General features: G+C 54.1%; 1 protein-coding gene across 1 annotated transcript; it reads right to left on the reverse strand.

Moving 5' to 3' along the window:
* Positions 1–1181: 1181 nt before the first annotated feature.
* PELP1 (proline, glutamate and leucine rich protein 1) lies at positions 1182–19506 on the reverse strand. The gene is made up of 18 exons (XM_079951745.1): positions 19356–19506; positions 19051–19115; positions 18450–18555; positions 18105–18254; positions 17250–17321; positions 17096–17155; positions 16390–16540; positions 12975–13104; positions 12795–12882; positions 11244–11332; positions 11022–11138; positions 10319–10469; positions 9607–9748; positions 9432–9487; positions 8478–8684; positions 5352–6161; positions 3530–4237; positions 1182–1500 (listed from the first exon to the last, which is right to left on the reverse strand). The coding sequence occupies exons 4-18, from the start codon at positions 18231–18233 to the stop codon at positions 1408–1410; spliced, it is 3003 nt and encodes a 1000-aa protein (XP_079807871.1). The 5' UTR covers positions 18234–18254; positions 18450–18555; positions 19051–19115; positions 19356–19506; the 3' UTR covers positions 1182–1407.
* Positions 19507–19673: the final 167 nt, after the last annotated feature.

The raw sequence follows: 19673 nt of genomic DNA on the forward strand, positions 1-19673 counted from the left end.
CAGGCCCACTGCCTCCTGGCCACGCTCCACAGCCTGCTGGGGACGCTCTACGAGGGTGCAGAGACAGGTGCGTCTCCTCATGCTTTTAATGTTGATATTGCTCTTAATTTGGGGGAGGGGGTTAGCAGGGCTCGGAATTTGCCAGGCGCATTTTGCACCTGGCTGTCGGCTACTTGCGACGATGGCGCCTTGACATCTCCACCCTCGGGGGATCCTTGGAGCCGGGCTGTGACACCGATTGTATGGTCGGCGGTTCGAATCCCCATGGCGGGGTGAGCTCCCGTCGTTCGGTCCCAGCTCCTGCCCACCTAGCAGTTCGAAAGCACCTCCGGGTGCAAGTAGATAAATAGGGACCGCTCACCAGCGGGAAGGTAAACGGCGTTCCGTGTGCTGCGCTGGCTCGCCAGATGCAGCTTGTCACGCTGGCCACGTGACCCGGAAGTGTCTGCGGACAGCGCTGGCTCCCGGCCTCTAGAGTGAGATGAGCGCACAACCCTAGAGTCTGGCAAGACTGGCCCGTACGGGCAGGGGTACTTTTACCTTTTTATACATATTTTATATTAAATTTTGTATTACAATCACACACACACACATTGACAAGCACCTCTAGGCCACTGGAGGTGATTCTACTGCCGTTATGGATGTGTGTGCCATGCTGATCTGGTTGGTTTGTGCCCTTCACACTGATGAGCGACCCAAATGCAGCATTCAAGGGGAACAGGTTGTCTGGCAGGCGGCTAGAGACGGCTGGCTGCAGAACCTGAAACTGATCCTTCACTCACCAAGCTCAACTGCGGAGCCTCTTACTCCACAGAGCGACAGTATCAAAAAGGCTCAGTCTAATGATCAAGTGTGCAGGTGTTCCATCACTCAGGAAAACCCGACTCCCAAAGGTCATCTAGTCCAATTCCCTGCAAAGCAGGAATCTCAATGAAAGCATCCATGACAGACAGCCATCCAACCTCTGCTTAAAAACCTCCACTGAAGGAGAGTCCATCACCTTCCAAGGGAGTCTCTTACTGTCAAGAAAGTTCATACTGATGTTCAGTCGGAATCTCCTTTCTCGTTTGTTCAGATGCTGCCCTCTAGAGCAGCATAAATCTTCCACTTTGACCCCCCCCCCATGGGTCCGACTCGCCCTGCTGCCTTTGCCCCAGCTGCACCACAAACCAAAGTGAACATGCAGTATAAAGAAATTTTATTGAATGTCTTTTGTATTAAAAAAAACCAAACCCAAAACCTTCCTCCCCTCAAAACACAAACACATAAAAAATAGAATATGGAGGCTCCTAAGTCCAGAAGGCAGCGATGTGCACTTGGGGAACGTCTGTTTCGGGGATCACAGTGCCCCCCTTCTCAGCCCCCAATTCACCCACCACCGTTGACCAGGGCAGATCCAGCGCCCCCTCAGGAACTGGGTTCGGATGGCACCTTCTCCTCGTCTGGGGGACAGTCCACAAAGTCCGCCAACATGGCTTCTGTTTCATCCACTTCTGTGCCCTGCAGGGGAAGAGAATTAGGTGGGGTCACTTCATTGAGGTGGCATGACAACTTACCGCACCACCCAGCGGAAGTATCCCCCCACAAGGCGTCTAGTAAATATATGAGGGCGCTTAGCTGAACAAAGTTTTGAAGACTGGCGGAAAAGACAGCATTTCAGCACTTAATCTAAAAAAAGACGTACACACACAGAGCAAACCCAGAATGCAGGCCTGAGAGACTCACAGAATTGTGGGTTTCCCAAGGCTTATCTAGTCCAACCCCCGAAATGCAGGAATCACAGCTGAAGCATCGGTGACAGGCAGCCATCCAACCTATTAAAAAACCTTCCGAGGGAGTCGCTCTGCCACTGATGGGCTCTTACCCTCAGGAAAGCCTCAGCGTTGAGTATCTCCTTTCTTGGAATTTGAAACCATGGGTTCGGATCCTGCCCTCCAGAGCAGGAGATAACAAGCTTGCTCCTTGTGACAACCCTTCAGATACTGGAAGTTGGCTCTCACGTCTCCTCTTTTCCAGGCTAAACATCTCCATCTCCCCCCAGCTGTTGCGCATAAACAAGGCTTGGTTTCCAGACCCTTCAAAATCTTGCTCACCCTCTTCTGCGCACCTTCCAGCTTCTCACCAATATCCTTCTGGAACTGGGGTGCCCAAAATTGGGCCCAGGTGGGGTCTGACCATTGTTCCCAGCTGCCACTGCAAGACCCCTCGCTGCTCCCCCCAAAGTTGGAGAGACTGCAGAACACACAACACCTCCCACCCCACCACCTGCACAATTAACCATCCCAGCTCCAGACTTGGGAACCTGCCCTAGACACACCCTCCCTCCAGGCTCTCCGCCGCCCTAGAGAGGACTTTTTCTGCCATCCAAAGTCTAGCCAGGATTATTTGGATTGTTCTCCTGCTGGCTTCCCCAACCAGAATGGTTTTAGCAGTTGCTGATAAGGAGTACAGCAAAGGCGCCTGCCTGATCTCAAGAGGCGGGGAGTTCCAAAGGGCAGAGGCTCCCAGAGTTCTTACAAAAGCGGAATGGGTGTCGTGCGGCGCCTGCAGCAGGGCCAGATCCGCCGGCTGAACCGGCCAAGTGGGGCAAAGCGATCTCACAGGTAAACTGCTTTCAGACAACAACCCACATTACGAAGCACATGCGAGTTCCTGATCTGCTTTCCGTTTTTTGCTGTGTTAACTGTTCAGAAGCCTAAATGTTGTTGCTGCAAACTTTTCTGATTAACAATTTATCATCATCATCATCATCATCATCATCATCCTTTCGCAAACCACTTTGAGGTTTACTTATTTGCTTCATAAAACCTTTATGCGGTTTCACTGAGAAAACCTTTCCGGCTTCGAGGCTTTTATCGATCAGCGAAGAGATTTTGTGAAGCAAAACAAACGAATAAATAGAAAGCAGCACTGTGTAGAAGTCAAACAAACAGCTTAATTTGGAGAGAGAAGAGCCAACTCTAAGCTGATATAATTTCACTCCCTGTTTTGCCCTTTCTTGGGGGGGGGGAAGATCAGACCCGGGACAGAGGACAGAACCAGAGAACTGTATCTGGAAGGGGGTCCCAAGGGATCATTGTTCTTATTTTTATTATGCATTTTGCATTTATTAGATTGTAATTTTGCACTGTGAAAGCCCTGAGATCTATGGGACTACAAATTTACCAAACAAAACAAAACCCTCCATCTGTAATGCCTTCATACTTAGAATGATGGAGTCATAGAACTGAGAAGTGGGAAGGACCCACGGGGGGGGGGCACCTAGTCCCACCCCCTGCAGTGCGGGAATCTTTTGCCCAACGTGGGGCTCGAACCCACGACCCTGAGATGAAGGGTCTCCTGCTCTGTCGACTGAGCCGTCCCAGGTTCCTTTCCCCCTGGAACTTCAACGCCACACCCTGAGCTCCACTAGCGCCCCAGGGTGGAAGATGCACCATACAGAATTCAGATGAGGAAACATTCTTCCCCACATGTGCGGGGGGGGGGGGGCAGCCGTGCCCTCTCTTCCCGCCCTGCCCCTCATGCCCACCTCCTCGCCCGGCGGCGGCTCCTGCTTCTCCGACTCCGTCCGCAGCACTGCGGCCTCGGGGGCTGCCCCTCCTGGCTCTCTCCGGCCCCCTTCGTGCACCACCACTTCCTCCTCCTCTTCTTCCTCCTGCCCCTGTGGAGTCGTGGTCCGGGGGGCAGCTGCAATGGCAGGGCCCTCCTGCTCCTCCTGGGGGGGCTGCTTCTCGCCCAGCTCCTCCTCCAGCTTCACGGAGGGCAGGGGGGCCGCGCTGGGGAGGGAGGGCTGCCCTTCGGCCGTCCGCAGAGGAGACGCCTGGCCTTCTGCCTTCCCCAGGTCCCGCTCCAGCTGGCCTCCTTCCTCTTCCTCCTCTGCCAGTTCCTCTGGGGGGTGGAAGGCTTCCTCGTCCACCTCCATCAGGAGTCCAGCGGCCGCCTCTTCGTCTTCATTTTCTTCCTCTTCCTCCTCCTCCAACTTGGGGGGCTCGTCCTTGATGGGCAAGAGCTCCGGCGGCTCCTCGTCGCTCCGGTGGGGCGGCAGTGGGGGCGGCAGTGAGGGCAGCACCCTCCGCTCCTCCTCCTCCCCTTCCTCCTCCTCCTCCTCCTCTTCTGTCAGGCCTTCCTCCTCGTCCTCTTCCTCCTCCGTCAGGCCTTCCTCCTCGTCAAACTCCTCGTCCTCTTCCTCCTCCAGATCCTCCCCAAACTCCTCGTCCTCCTCGTCGTACTCTTCTTCCTGGCCAGCAAAAAAAAAAAGGGTGGGTGGGAGGGAGAGAATCAGGACTGCAACGTTGGGAGAGGGCCACCCAAAGGCCATCCAGCCCGACCCCGGTGCGCAGGAGCCACAGCTTGATGGGCACCCAGCAAAGGGCAGCCTTCTACCTTGTGAGGGACCCCGCTGAGGGTCATGCAGCCCAACCCCTTGCCACCCAGGGCGGAAAGAAACATGACTGCCAAGGGGCCCCTTGTGGCCGCTCGCCCTCATCCCGCAACCCCTAATCGGGGCCCAGAGCAAGCCCCATCTTCACCTGCCAGGTGTGGGGCTGACAGCTGTGGCTTGGGGGTGATGTCAACATTAGAGACCAAAGTGTCTGGTTTTGATTTTAAAACCACTATTTCAATATGAACGGCATTTAACCTCAAGATGAACTCCATCAGGCAATGATTTCTGTGAGACTCCTGTGTGCCGACATTTTACAACCCTTGTGCTCTCTAGGCCATAAACTAAAGTTGCTATCTAACTCCCAAAGTGGCAGAAACAGCCAATGGTGATGTTTTCCTAAGTCTGCTTCACAAGCTGGCAATCCAGCATCTTCTTGAAGCTTCCCCGGATGTCCCAGGGACGAGGGAAGTGAGAGTGGGGCTGCCCAAGGCCTGCTAAGGGCGACAACTGAGACCCAAACGGCCTGAGCACTTGGGGGTGTAGAGACCGGTATGGAGCCATGCGTGTTTTACATCCCATGACCTGTAACCCTTTTCAATGTACATAGAAAAATGTTTGATGTTTTATGGCTCTCTGCGTGTGATCCGTTTGCAGCTACTATATAAGCCCTGTTAAGTTGAGCTCTGTCCTACGGCAAGAGCAGATAATAAACCGGGTCCCTAATGGGGCTGCTGGACTTATTTCCTTGGTTCCATGTTTTATGTAAAGGTGTTCCCTCCACCTGGGTAATGTCCTGGTGGTGGTGAAGTTCTTACCCCGGGGGGGGGGGGGGAAGCAGGGATGAATTTGACCCACAGGGTCATAGCACCTCCTGCCCCACAAGCCCTGCCTCTTCGCTGCCTGGCCACCATAATAAAAAATAAGAATTAACATGCTGCCCATCTGACCAGCCCGTCTCCCAGTGCACCTCTTCCTCGTCCTCTTCAAAGTATTCCTCGTCCTCCGGGTAGTCGTCTTCATCGTCCTCTTCCTCCTCGCTGCTGTTGATGTTGATGACGGTGGGGTCTTCCTCCACCAAGGCGGGGAACGGGGGGTCCATGGCTGCGGGGGAAGGGGAGGCGGGCAGCGCCAGGACAGCGGCGGGGGCAGGGGGCAGAGGGACACCCAGGGAGAGGGGTGGGGCAGGGGGCTCCGGAGGGGTCTCCTCGGAGGCTGGCGGGGGGGAAGGGGGGGCCGGCGGGGCCGGCAGAGGAGCGGGCGGGGTGGGGACCTGGGCTGCGACGGCCGCCACTACCATGGCGCTCCCGGGGACCTTGCCAAGCTGCCCCTTGGGCACGATGACCACGGAGTCGTCTGAGTCGCTTTCCAGGGAGATCTCCACATCTTCCTCCTCCTCCTTGTCGTAGTGGACGAAGACCGAGCGGCGCAGCTTGGCGCCCAGAGCCGCCTCGGCCGCCCCGGGGGACATGGGCAGGGAGGGCTCCTCGGGGGCCAGGCGGGGGGGCAGCTGGGCGGGGGAGGCCAGGCCTGGGGGGGGCAGCCCCAGGGGGTTGGCTGCCGAGGAGGCGGGGGGAGGGAGGAGGAGGCGGGGGGCCGAGAAGGGGGCTGGGGGCGCCGGGCGGAAGGGCGAGGCCAGGGCGGGGGAGAGCTCCGAGGGGCCTGGAGGGGGGGCCTGGGGACCCCCTGGAGGGGCAGCCAGAGGGAGCTGCAGGGAGGGCACCCGGGGGTGCAGGAGGGCGCTGCAGACAGCCAGGGCCTCTGTGCAGAAGGAAGAGACCTGCGGAGGGAGGAGGAAAATAAATGCCAAATTATTTTCATGTTCATTCTTACATTTTTCTTATTACTATTATAATTTTTAGTTTGCAAACCGCCTTTCATCCGCTGATCTCCGGGCCGTTCACAACATAAAAATACAAGACGAAAGCAGAAAACACAGATAACGTTATATCCTTATTCACACGTGATATAGTTATTTACACCTAACGGGACTCAGTTTCATTTAGCAGATAAAAATAAGAGCAGTCTGAAAACTTAAGAGGGTGGGGGAGAAACAACAATTAAAAAATGATTAAACATCCACAGAATTAAAGCTATACACCCACCCATTAAAACTATGCAAATAATTACAGTATGATTAGAGGTGCGATCTCCTTTCTGATGCACAGATACGGGGAAATGGAGGGAGAGGACAAACGGGAAATGTATCTCCCATCTGCATAAAAGGAAGAGTTTTGGGTTGAGCCTAGATCAGAACCAGGACACATAGAGGAGAAAATGGGGTGGGGGGAGATTCAGGTCAGAGAACAGCCAGGAAATCCAGGGAGGCTGGGGCTAAAGGAGAACCGTTTCAGAACTGCCTATGAAAGGTATTTGAGCACTGTATAGACTGAACTCAATACAGTGGGGCCCCGCAAGACGAACGCCTCGCAAGACGGAAAACTCACTAGACAAAAGAGTTTTCCGTTTTGGAGGCGCTTCGCAAAACGAATTTCCTATGGGCTTGCTTTGCAAGACGAAAATGTCTTGCGAGTTCCTGCGGGGTTTTTTTCCTCCCCCCCCTTTTTCTAAGCCGCTAAGCCGCTTATCAGCTGATCCGCTAAGCCGATAAGCCGCTAAAAGCCGCTAAACCGCTAATAGCGCTAATCCGTCAATGGGCTTGCTTCGCAAGACGAAAAAACTGCTAGACGAAGAGAATCGCGGAACAGATTCTTTTCGTCTTGCGAGGCACCACTGTATGCCAGTCAAGAGCAGACAAATGCTGGAGACCCGGATTAAATAAAGCAGAGGATGCACACGTCTTTCGGAACTGTTCCCAAAAAGAAATATTCCAGAAATCGGTGCAGGCCAATATATCTGACATGCCGGGATATCTTGCACCCTCAGGGACCTGATGTATTACGCTATTTTAGTATTTTTTTGGAAGCCGCCCAGAGTGGCTGGGGAAGCCCAGCCAGATGGGTGGGGTATAAATAATAAATTATTATAAATTATTATAAATATTATTCCAGAAAATGAAAAAGAAACAACGCTCAGCCTCATTGCTGCGGCTAACCTATAAATGGTTTCGAATGGGAGAAAAGGCCATTTCCTACTCTAGCTGAACGGAGGGAAGAAACTGGGTTTGTGGCAGCTACAACTCACCCCCACCTTCTTGCAAAAGAAAACCTGCTAAAGCAGCAGCCCCACAGGCTTAGGGGGGGGCGGCCTTTTCTGTGCTGCTCTGGAGCAACAAGCTCAAGGATCAAGCCCAACCTTAAGCTGCTTCCAACCAACTGTAGCAGTTACTGCTTTACCTTGGTTTACTTTCTAATAATAATATTATTACAGGTGAAACTTGAAAAATTAGAATATCGTGGAAAAGTTCCTTGATTTCCGTAATCCAACTTGAAAGGTGAAACTAATAAATGAGATAGACTCGTGACATACAAAGCAAGATCTGTCAAGCCTTGATTTGTTATCATTGCGATGATCATGGTGTACAGCTGATGAAAACCCCCAATTAACAATCTCAGAAAATGAGAATATTCGAGGAAATCAGCAAAACAAGGATTGCAAATCGAGCAAGACTGGACCTCTGAGAAGTAGAAGCACATCTCGCTTTGCATGTCGTAAGTCGATCTCATATATTAGTTTCGCCAATTAAGTTGCATTACTGAAATAAAGGAACTTTTCTACGATATTCTAGTTTTTTGAGTTTCACCTGTATTACGTATATGCTGCCCATTTCACCGCGTTGCCCCAGCCACTCCTGGGTGGCTTTCAACAGAATATTAACACATTAAAAACTCAAAACATTAAAAACCACCCCGTATTATTTATGAATAAAGTAAAGCAATTCTTTTAGGAAACATTTAACAGGGCCCAGCCGGGGGGCTGACTTCCTGCCTCCAGGACTGGCGAAGGGGGAGAGGAGGATGGACGGATGGGCTGGCGAAGGAGGAACCTCCAGGCTGCGAGGCAGTCTACCCTCCGGCGGGGGGGGGGGGGAGAGATGCCCAAGGTGGGGAGGGGCTCTTCCCTTCCTGCCCTGCTCCCCGACTTCCCTTTGGGCCAAACCCCAAGTGGGTGTTGGGGGAAAGAGAGAGAGACTCACCTGGAGGTTGGGGTCGGCGCGCCCCTGGCTGAACAAGCGGAGGGCGCAGTGGAAAGGGGGCGGCCAGGAGGGCGGGGGGGCCAGGACCAGCGCCAGCAGGAGGCGGTGCAGCTCCCTGCGGCAGGGGGCGCTGGCGTAGGGTGACCCCGGGGGGGTCTCGGCCTGAGCCAGGCGGATGAGCAGAGGGACCACCAGCTCCTGCAGCCTCTGTGGGGAGGAAGAAGATCCAGAGAAGTTGCTTTTTTGGGTGGGTGGGGGACACGCAAGACAGTTTGGGGGATCCTCCTGACCCTTGTGGCGGAATGGGGGTTCCCTAGCGCCCACCGTGAGGAAAAGGAGGCAGACGGTCAACCAACAGACTCCCTGCCCTGTTCTGACTATCATTCTATCATTCTATGTGTTCTATATCCCTGCCTCTCCAACAAAGGCAGGGATATAAATTTAACAATTAAAAATGTCGCTTCAGGTTGTTCTGAGCAACACCCCCACACCCCCACACAACAAAGCTGCTGGTCAGCTTATTTATTTCATTTCATAAAATTTATACACCACCTGACTGTAAACAAGTCAACCTTGAAGCAGCTTCACAAAGAGAATAAAAGACCCATTGATTTAAGAAACCATTTACAACATTCAATAGGACTGAAATCAACAGATTCGAACATAGTAATAATGATCACAGATCTCCTTTGAAATTCTCCTTCTCCTTCCCCTTGTCTTCCTCAAACTTCTCTGTCTCATTTTCCCGCACTGAAAGGTCCTTGGGGCAGAGACGCCACTGGCCAACTACCACAGCGCTGCGAGGGGAAGGCTCTCTCCGGAAACCAAGAGCTGGGCTCGGCCCCCAGGACTGGCACTCCACCCCACCCCCTTGTCTGGCAGCCCAGACCCCCAAGTCCCCCAGGGCTGCCCCACAGCCCCCTCCCCCTCAGAGGAAGCCCACCACCCTCTCACCTTGTGGACCTGCTCCTTCATCAGGCTTCCGGTCAGGAGGACGGCACGGCTCAGGCCTGGGGGGGGGGGAGAGAACAGTTTAGTCGGGGGTGGGGTTGGTGAGTGGGACTGGAGGAAGCAGAGCCCCAGGCCCGGCCCCCTCTCCACCCCGCTGCTCAGCTACAGGTTTCCTTACCTCGCAAGGCGGCCAGGCAGGTGCTGCTGTTGGCCTGGGAGTCCTGCTTGGGGTGCAGGGACCCCAAAGGGCCCAGGTCAGACAGCTTGGGCTTCTTGGGGGCGCTGGGCTTCAGGTCCGAGGCAGGCCGGCTGTCCCGCATCTGGACGGGGCAGAGAGAGAAGGGGATGGGGAAGTTCTGGATGTTTTATTATGCTTTTATAGTTGCTGGAGGCCAGAGAGAGAGGCTGGGGTACGAAAGACAAAATAGAAATTATTATTGTTATTATTTCAGAAAGAGGGAGAAAGGCCTTGAACTGGAGGCCAGGAGGGAGGGGTGGGGGAGAGAATTCATTAGTGCAGCTAAAATACTTCATTCGTATCAAATTTCAATGGAGATTTTCCACTAACACAACCAGATTACAGCTACCTAAGATGCAAAACAAGGAAAAGAAGCAGAAGAAAATAAGAGATAGAGAGAGAAAAAGAGAGAGAAAACAAAGAAAGAAAGAAAGAAAGAAGAAAGAAACGGAGAAATATTAGCAAAAATTACAAAAGAGGGAATATTTTCCATGCACTAGATGAAAATATAATTATTTAAAACACCAGTCAAGTCAGTACAACAAACTATCAGTCCACTCTCTGTTCAACAATATTTCCTGCAGTGTCTCGTGGTCCTTCATTTTCTTTTCCCTTTCCAATACTTCTTTCTTCATTGGGAGGGGGGGCTCACCTTGAGGGTGTCGGCCGGGGGGCTGATGTCGCTGATCAGGTGACCCAGCAGGGCCTCGCTCTGGGTCCTGGGTCCCTGCAGGATGCCACAGGCCGCCCCAGCCGTCTGGACCCACAGATCCAGGACTTCGTAGATCCGAGTCCGCACCGCACTGAGGAGGAAGGAAGAGGAGCTGGAAGAGGGGGCAGCCTGGCAGGCCCCACACCTCCCCCGGGGCTGTTTTCATGGCAATGCAGAATTGGAAGGGGCCCCCAAAGGTCATCCAGCCCAACCCCCTGGAACACGGGAATTGCAGCTAGAGAACCCTGGACGGGGGGCACTTGACCTCTGCTTAAAAACCTCCAAGGAAGGAGGAGAGAGGCAGGTGTGACCCAGGCAACCCTGCAGGGGCGGTGCTAGCGCTGGACTAAGCAGGGAGGCAGCAGCTGGTGCTGTTGGGGGGGGGAAGGCAGCTTTCTGGAGAGACAGTGTGGCGTCGCCGTGAGGAAGGTCGGGGTCCCGATCCCCCAACTTGGCTGTGAAGCGCACTGGGAGACCTCAAGGGCTGGCAGGTCCTTCTCAGCCGCAACTCCCTTGCAGGGATGTTGTGGGGAGAACCATGAACATGTCACCTTGCTCCCTCCGTCTCTAGGCCCCCCCCGGTGGTGGTGGTACACATTGGCCCAGAGCAGCAAGGGCCCCCCTTCCTCGGCTCCCCACACACCTGTAGGGGCGCTCCTGCCCAGGGGGGAAGAGGTCTCGCCCGCTGCTCCAGGTGGTCAGGACCTGGGGGAAGAGGCGGCAGAAGGTGGCCCCAAAGCGCACCAGGCGGGGGCCGCACCTGTAAAGGGAAAACGAGAGGGGGGGGGCGTCAGAGAAGGGACAGTCGGGGGAGTGTGGAGCCCGGTGGGGGTGCCCAACGCCCTCTCCCCTCCCCGGGACTTACGCCAAGATGAGCGCCGAAAGGAGGTCCAGGGCCTGCAGGTGGACGGAGGGCAAGAGGAGCATCCGCAGGGGGCCGTCGCCAAACCAGCTCTGGAAGGGAGGGGGAGAGAGGGGGGTCAGGGGCGGAAGGGAGAAGCACCCCCCCCAATCGGCAGTGCAAGCAAAGCCAAGCCCCCAATTCCCACCCCCCATTATAAAGTGACCAAGGTCACTGGCTGCATTACTATTTCTAGTATTATTGTGAGCAGTAATAATAATAGCCATAGCCACAGCCATAGCAGTAAACCTCAATTCTACTAAGCTTCGTTATCCCTTAAGGCAGTGCTGGCCAACTTGGCCCTCCAGCTGTTTTTGGTCTACAACCCCCATCATCCCTAGCTATCAGGACCAGGGGTCAGGGATGATGGGAATTGTAGTCCCAAAACAGCTGGAAGGCCAAGTTTGGCCAGGACTGCCTTTAGGGATAAGTTTTCAAGTTATATATATATATATATATAACCCCATTGCAAAAAATAAAACCATTACGAAAGAAGTAACAATTCTGATAGTAATAATTTAGACAATGTAACAAGTATATACGTAGGTTTTACGTTCACATATGCATTGTGACATTAACGTATTACAGCAACATATAATTCTGCTATACTTTGTTATTCCTTAAATGTAAGCTTGTAAGTCATTTACATTTTTTTTTGGCATAAATAATCAAAGCATGCATCCATGTACAAAACGGAAATTTAAGGAGCACACCAGTTTGCTACTGCACTGGCCGCAGGGGGTCAAATTAGAGGAATTAAAACTACATAAGGGGTTCACCTTGCCCTGGAATTCTACCTTCCAATAACAAACATGCCCCATTTTCCATTCAGTCTTTACGATGCCCCCTCCTCCAGCACCTCTTTGGTCTGGGTTGCAAGGAAGGAGGTCCCTACTTGGCACTTCCTGACGGAAGCAGCTGTTTGATAGGGGAGGGGGCTTCCTTGGAGGGAGGGGGGCTCCCTTCCCTTGGCGGCTTTCCAGAAGAAGCGGGAGGCCCATCGTCTTGGATGCTTTAGCTGAGGTTCCTGCACTGCAGGGGGTTGAGCTAGATGAGCCCTGGGGGGCCCTCCCAGCTCCAAAACTCTTCCGAGCACAATTCAAAGTGTTGGTGCTGACCCTGAAAGCCCTAAATGGCCTTAAAGGCCCAGTAGACCTGAAGGAGCGTCTCCACCCCCATCGTCCAGCCCGGACACTGAGGTCCAGCTCCGAGGGCCTTCTGGTGGTTCCCTCCCTGCGAGAAGCCAAGTTACAGGGAAGGGAACCAGGCAGAGAGCCTTCTGGGTGGTGGCCCCCGCCCTGTGGAACACCCTCCCACCAGATGTCAAAGAGATAAACAACTACCTAACATTTAGAAGACATCTGAAAGGATGTTTAGGGAAGCTTTTAATGTTTAATAGGTTATTGTATTTTAATATTCCTTTGGAGGCCGCCAAGAGTGGCTGGGGAGGCTGTGCCCCCTCGGCTCGGGGACCTGCCCCACCCTGACCCCAACGCTGCCCCCATGGCTACTCACGATGTTCTTCGTGGAGATGTTGAGGGCGCGGCAAACGAGGTCTAGGATGTCTTGAACCGGGACGGAGACGGGAGCCACAAAGTCATTACTGGAACGGCAAACGAAGCGCTGGGTTTAAGGGGGGGGGGGGTCTCAAGTACAGCGGCAAGGCTGGAAAGGCAGGGGGGAGGGGCTCCCGACCTGAGCATCTGGCAGAGGCATTTGGCCAATCCGGAGAAGCGGTGCTTCAGGTGGAGGATGAAGTTCACCTCTCCATCTTGGGGGGTCGGGAGCAGGATCTCCACGCCAGGCCCTTCGTAGTGCAGGGGATCTGGAGGAGAAGGAGGGGGAACGGGGGGGGGGGGGGGCGGAGAGAGAGAACCCATCAGAATCCCCAAAGGTCATCTATCCCAACCTGCAGAAGGACAGCTCTAAACTGGCTTGCAAGGTGGTCCAATGTGCAGCACTTGGCAACATTCAAGAAGAAACATCTTACAGCACTTAAACATTTGTTTTTCGTGCATTTTTACTTATTAAAGCTCTATTCCGACCTATACCCAAATACATCTGTGTATTAGTTCAGTTTAATAATTAAATACGTTAAATCTACGAACTCTATTTATTGATATATATATTTAATTAAGTATATGAATCGCGTATGTTAAATATACAGCAGGCCTTTCCATTCACAGTACGGAAATTTAATTCAGCGTGTGGCTGGCGGGTTCTGTGATCTGAGAGGTTGGACTGCCCTGGTCTAAGATGCTCATTTAAAGTGCCAATAAGGAACAAAAATTAAGAACATGTTGCACAAAGAATCTCTGATCTCAAGTAAGAGCTTGAGGGCTGGGAGATAGCTGGTTTTCAACATCGCGGTACATCACCAGCTAAACATTGCGATATACTGATGCATCACAATCTCTGACACTTAGATGGCGCTATGTAGAGGTACTGACCGGCTTCATGGTTACTCCTTCGTTGTAATTTTTGCATAACACCCACCCACACCCACACCCCACGATTTGTGATATATTACCAGGTCAAAAATTACGAAACCTGTATCACAATATGGGCTTCAAACCAGTTTTGGATGATATACAGTGGTGCCTCGCAAGACAAAAAGAATCCGTTCCGCGAGTCTCTTCGTCTTGCGGTTTTTTCGTCTTGCGAAGCAAGCCCATTGACGGCTTAGCGGCTTAGCGCTATTAGCGGCTTAGCGGATCAGCTGATAAGCGGCTTAGAAAAGGGGGGAAAAGGAAAAAAACCCCGCAGGAACTCACAAGACATTTTCGTCTTGCGAAGCAAGCCCATTGGAAATTCGTTTTGCGAAGCACCTCCAAAACGGAAAACCCTTTCGTCTAGCGGGTCTTCCGTCTTGCGAGGCGTTCGTCTTGTGGGGCACCACTGTATGGATATATTGCTTGACCCTATTAGACTGAGGTAAGAGGGTGCTTCTTGCAATTAAAAGATGCCCCCCCACAAAAGACGGTAGGATAGCCACTGCAAGCTCTTTTAAAATACTGGACCACAAGGACAGTATTTTAATTTTAATGGGAGAAAAGCTTATACCACGCTGAGTAGAAACTTAAGGACTCTTGCTTATACAGAATCATAGAATGGAGGACTTGGAATAATAACAATAATAATAATAATAAATTTTATTTATATCCCACCCTCCCCAGCAGAAGCCGGGCTCAGGGCGGCTAACAATAATCAAATAATCAAACAATCAAATAATCACATATTCTAAAAATATTTCATTATAAAAATTAATTAAAATCAAATTAATGGCAACCGATTAAGCAAAATTCTGTGCAGGTTGCCAGAGGAGGGGGTCAGGCTGCGCCCTGACCAAAGGCCTGGTGGAACAACTCTGTCTTGCAGGCCCTGCGGAAAGATGTCAGGTCCCGCAGGGCCCTAGTCTCTTGTGACAGTGCGTTCCACCAGGTTGGAGCCGCAGCCGAGAAGGCCCTGGCTCTAGTTGAGGCCAGCCTAACCTCTCTGACGCCTGGGACCTTGAGGATGTTATTATTTGCAGACCGTAGGTTTCTCTGTGGTGTATACCAGGAAGGGATGCCAGGGGTGATCTAGTCCAAGCCCCGCAATGCAGGAAGGCAGGCCAACAGCCCAGACTTTTGCTCGCTCTTCCTCTGGGGAAGGTGTTCCTTTGGGCTTCCAGCTGCAGCCAGACAGCCAGGAAAGGGGAATTTGGGCTGAGCAGCGGGGCTGAAACGCAATGATCACAACAGACAGCGGTCTGGGATTTTGCCCGTCTCCTCCGCCGTCAACACCCATCACTGGTCCTGTTTCCGTCATGTGGGTTCCGCACAACACGTCAAATTGGCTCGTCAACAAAGCACTTATCTTAATTGCTCCCTCCAGGGCAGGAGACGCCCCGGCCTCAAATTAGCCGAAGGGGGGCATGACGTGAGCAGGTCTGCTGGGAATATGGCCGCTGCAAAACAAGAGCCTCCTGGCTGGGGCTGGGGCTTGGTTTGCGGGGCCGCCCCCATGTGGGGCTTCCCTCGCACTCGATCCGGAAGCTGCTGTTGGTGCAGGATACTGCAGCACAATTGCTGAGGGGAGGGAGGCCTTATCGGCAGAGGACGCCTGCACTGCCTGCAAATTTGCAACTGAATCAAGTTCAAGGTGTTGCTCTTGGTACAGGAAAGCCTTAGGAAATCTGGGACCAATTTACCTGCAATTTTTTTTTTGTTTTATTAATAACTAAATAAATTCAGGGAAGTTTTAAATGTGTGACATTTTAATGTATTTTTAATCTTTGTTGGAAGCTGCCCAGAGTGGCTGGGGAAGCCCAGCCAGATGGACGGGGTACAAATAATAATAATAATAATAATAATAATAATAATAATATTTTATGCGCCAGGCGAAAACATTCCTCTTAAGCCAGGCCTTTGGCAGATTAATATTCTACAGCTATTTAAATGAGTCTGTGGAAAGGGGGAGGTTACTGTTTTGTTGTTCGGTTTTACTTATTGACTTGTTTTGATCCTCCATTTCCTGCGAACTGCCCTGAGATCTTACGATGAAGAGTGGTACATAAATGGAATAAAATAATAATAATATTTATATCCCACCTTCCTCCCTTATTTTACAAATAAAAATAAAGGTAAAGGTAAAGGTACCCCTGCCCGTACGGGCCAGTCGTGTCCGACTCTAGGGTTGTGCGCCCATCTCACTTAAGAGGCCGGGGGCCAGCGCTGTCCAGAGACACTTCCGGGTCACGTGGCCAGCGTGACAAAGCTGCTCTGGCGAGCCAGCACCAGCGCAGCACACGGAAATGCCGTTTACCTTCCCGCTATAAAGCGGTACCTATTTATCTACTTGCACTTTGAGGTGGTTTCGAACTGCTAGGTGGGCAGGAGCTGGGACCGAACGACGGGAGCTCACCCCGCCATGGGGATTCGAACCGCCGACCATACAATCGGTGTCACAGCCCGGCTCCAAGGATCCCCCGAGGGTGGAGATGTCAAGGCGCCATCGTCGCAAGTAGCCGACAGCCAGGTGCAAAATGCGCCTGGCAAATTCCGAGCCCTGCTAACCCCCTCCCCCAAATTAAGAGCAATATCAACATTAAAAGCATGAGGAGACGCACCTGTCTCTGCACCCTCGTAGAGTGTCCCCAGCAGGCTGTGGAGCGTGGCCAGGAGGCAGTGGGCCTGCTGCCCCCAGCACTCGGTGTACTTGAGCCCCTGCGTGAAGCCAGCGCCCAGGGAGGGCAGGAGGGCGTAGCAGTCGCAGGCCAGCTGGGGGGAGGAGGAGGCGGCAGAGCATCAGTGGGGCAGCCCACAAGGGGAAAGAGGGAAGGGATCCCAAAGAGTCCGGGGTTCAAATCCCCACCTCACAGAGTTCTCGTGGGGATTCAATGAGGTCAAGGGCCTGGGAGACCTGGGTTCAACCCCCAGCCCACCCCCCGCTGCTATGAAGCTCGGTGGGGGTGACTTTGGGGACCAGTCACAGGCTTCTCTCAGCCTGGCCTATCTCAAGGATAAAGTGGGGGAGCTGCGTATGCCAGCTTGGGGAACGAAGGCGGGCCGTAGAAATGTGATTTATAAAATAACCACAAAGCTTCTGACTGGGTCATTCAGGCCCTGCTGGTGGGAGTCTTCCCCTTGGGGGCACCTGGTCAGCCAGGTGTGGGGAGGACGGGATGCTGGGCCCCTCTGGCCTGATCCACCTGCTCTGGGGCTCTTCCCAGGTCCCACAAACACCCCCCTGCCCCCAGGGGAGTTTCCCAGTTTAAACCACAAGGTGGGGGTCCCTGCACAGCTGAAGGGAAGGCAAGAGAGGTTGGTTTTTACCTGTTGCAGCCGGGGCGTCTCTGCATCCACGCGGGCCAGGAAATAGGCCGCCAGTTTGCCCTGGGGGGCAGGAAAAAAAGGATGGGGGGGGAGAGGTCAGTGGGGATTCTGCAACCCAGTGCTGCTCCTCTGCCCCCTGAAACAAAAGACTTACCCGCAAAGAGCCACATGCCCTGGGGTAAAACATCATGCAGGCCTTGCTTCCTTCCAGGGTGGAAGTCTGGCACTAGGAAGAGTGCCGGGGAGGCGAAGGGGGGGGGGGTCAGAAAAGAGAAAAGGGTTAGATAAAAGTTTCCTCTCTTGTAACACCAGAGCTGGTGGCAGACAGCCAGAGAAGCCAGATGTGGGGAGATCCAGGAGGGATGAAAGCCCTTCTTCGTTGAACTGCGGAACTCCCTGCCACAAGAGGCAGAGATGGGATGGCCCCCACAATAGAATAGAACTGGTCAAATTTGTGGAGGAGAAGAGGGCTGCTGGTGGCTGTGTTCTGCCTCCACGGCCAATAAATGCTTCTAAACATCAGATACTGGAACACGAAGGCGGGGGAGCTGCTCTCGCACTTGAATCCTGAGTCTGGGTTTCCCATAATGGGCACTTGGTTGGCCGCTGTGGCCTTTGCCTGACCCAGCAGCTGGCCTCTTCTGCCCTTATGGAGCCTCCAGCTGCAGAGGCAGTCTACTTCAACCCCTTGGTGCAAAGAGGTCTTTGGCCATTGGAACCTCACCCAGCCAGGCTCTGAGCTTCTTACGTAAGGGGCGGGGGGGTCACATTACGGGGGGTGCAGCTATTTAATTAGCACATTGATTGTTAAATTCCATTTAGACTGTTTCAATATTTATGTAAAAATTATGCTGAATTTCTGGTTTTACCAAGCTGGCTGTTTTGCCATACTAAACAATATTCATTCATTCAATTTGTGGGTTTTGTTTTATGCCTTCAGACATGTACATGGTGGGGGGGGATGCAGGCCACCCCCAGCTCCCCAACGAGGGTGGGTTGGGGGTCTCACCTCGGGTTTGAGAGCCAGCAAGGAGGTGAGCAGCCCCGGGATGTGGTTGGTGCCGATGTCTCGTGCCAGCTCAGGGATCTGGCAGGAATACTCCAGCAGGTCACGGAGGATGAGGACGGCCAGCTCCATCGTGGGGGGCGGATCCTGAGACTTGGGGGGGGAGAGGAGAAGAAATGAGGTTAGTTGGGGGGGGCAGCCTTCCTCAGCCAACACCTCCCACCCAAAAGGCACCCAAAACATCCGACCCACCCAGCCTTCCTGGGCACAGAAAGGCGGCTGCAGCTGTGGAGCTCTTGGGCTTGGGGGGAGGCAAAGCGGGTGGGGGGCACTGGCGCCCCCCCTCACCTGAATGAGGTGCTGCAGGCTGCGCAGCCAGCCCAGGCAGTTCTGGCTGAAGGCTTCGGTGGAGCTCTCGGTCACCAGCAGGGAGAGGAGGCAGAGGCCCTCAAACCTTTGCAGGGAGAAGAAAAAGCAGGGCAGCAGAATCAGAGCCCTGGAGGGCTGGAAGGGGCCCCCAAGGGTCATCCAAACCAACCCCCGGGCAGATGATGATGTGTCAAGAGAAAAAGGTCCCAGTAGCCTGCGGGTGGTGGGCTTGGACTAGATGCCCCTTTGGGACCCCATTCTGAGACACCTGTGGGTCGTCCCCCCCAGGGGGCTGGCCTCCAAGCCCCCCACCCACAGGCAGCGCGGCTCATGGGTGACAGTGCTGCGCCGGTTTTGGAGTGGTGCCGCAAGACCCCTGTGAAAGGGGGTGCTGGGAAATTGGTACAGTGAGAAGAGACCCCCAGGGTCATCTATCCCAACCCCTGGCCAGGCAGGAAGGGCAGCTCCAGAATCCAGGACCCAGGACTGCCGGAAAATCTGCAAGGGATGCTGGGAGTTGTAGTCCAGAGGCCTGGGGGGGCATTTTGGGAGGGAGGGAGGGAGAGAGGCAGCTACTCACCGGGTTTTGATGGAGCCCAGGCGGGTGTTGCTGAGGCTCACCAGCCCCCCCAGGGTGGGCGACGCCTGCAGGGAGACAAAGGGAGCCTGTCATAGACCAGCACTGGGGGGGGGGGGGAGGCACTCTGCTCATGCTCAGGAGAACGAGGGGCGCAAAGGGGATGCTCCCCCCCCACCCACATGCCTCCCTTTGGGTCACTGGGCGCAGGAACCCCCCAAGGGGAAAAGGCCATTCCAGCGGTGGGACCCATCATGTGGCCCCCCCCCTCGTGTTGTGTCTGCTCCCCTCCCCCCCCCCTCTCTCACCTGGGCGCCCCCTCCCCCGCCGGCCTCTCTGGCGCAGCGCAGCAGCCCGGCCAGGCCTCGGGGGGTCTCCGGGGGGGTCCCCGCCTGCGCGCCCCCCCGCAGCAGCCCCGCCAGCGTCTCCAGCACCAGCCCGGGACCCCCCGACGCGGAGGAGGAGGAGGAGGAGGAGGAGGAGCCCCCCGACAAGGCCAACGCCGCCGCCCCCGCCCCCGCCATCGCCGCCGCCATCGCGCGCTCCCCCCTCCCGCCAAGGGCGCATGCGCGGGCCCGGACCGCGAGGCATGCCGGGAAGCGCCGGGGGGCCTGGAAACGCCCGCC

This window comes from Podarcis cretensis (assembly GCF_951804945.1).
Source record: "Podarcis cretensis genome assembly, chromosome: 13".
NCBI lineage: Eukaryota > Metazoa > Chordata > Lepidosauria > Squamata > Lacertidae > Podarcis > Podarcis cretensis.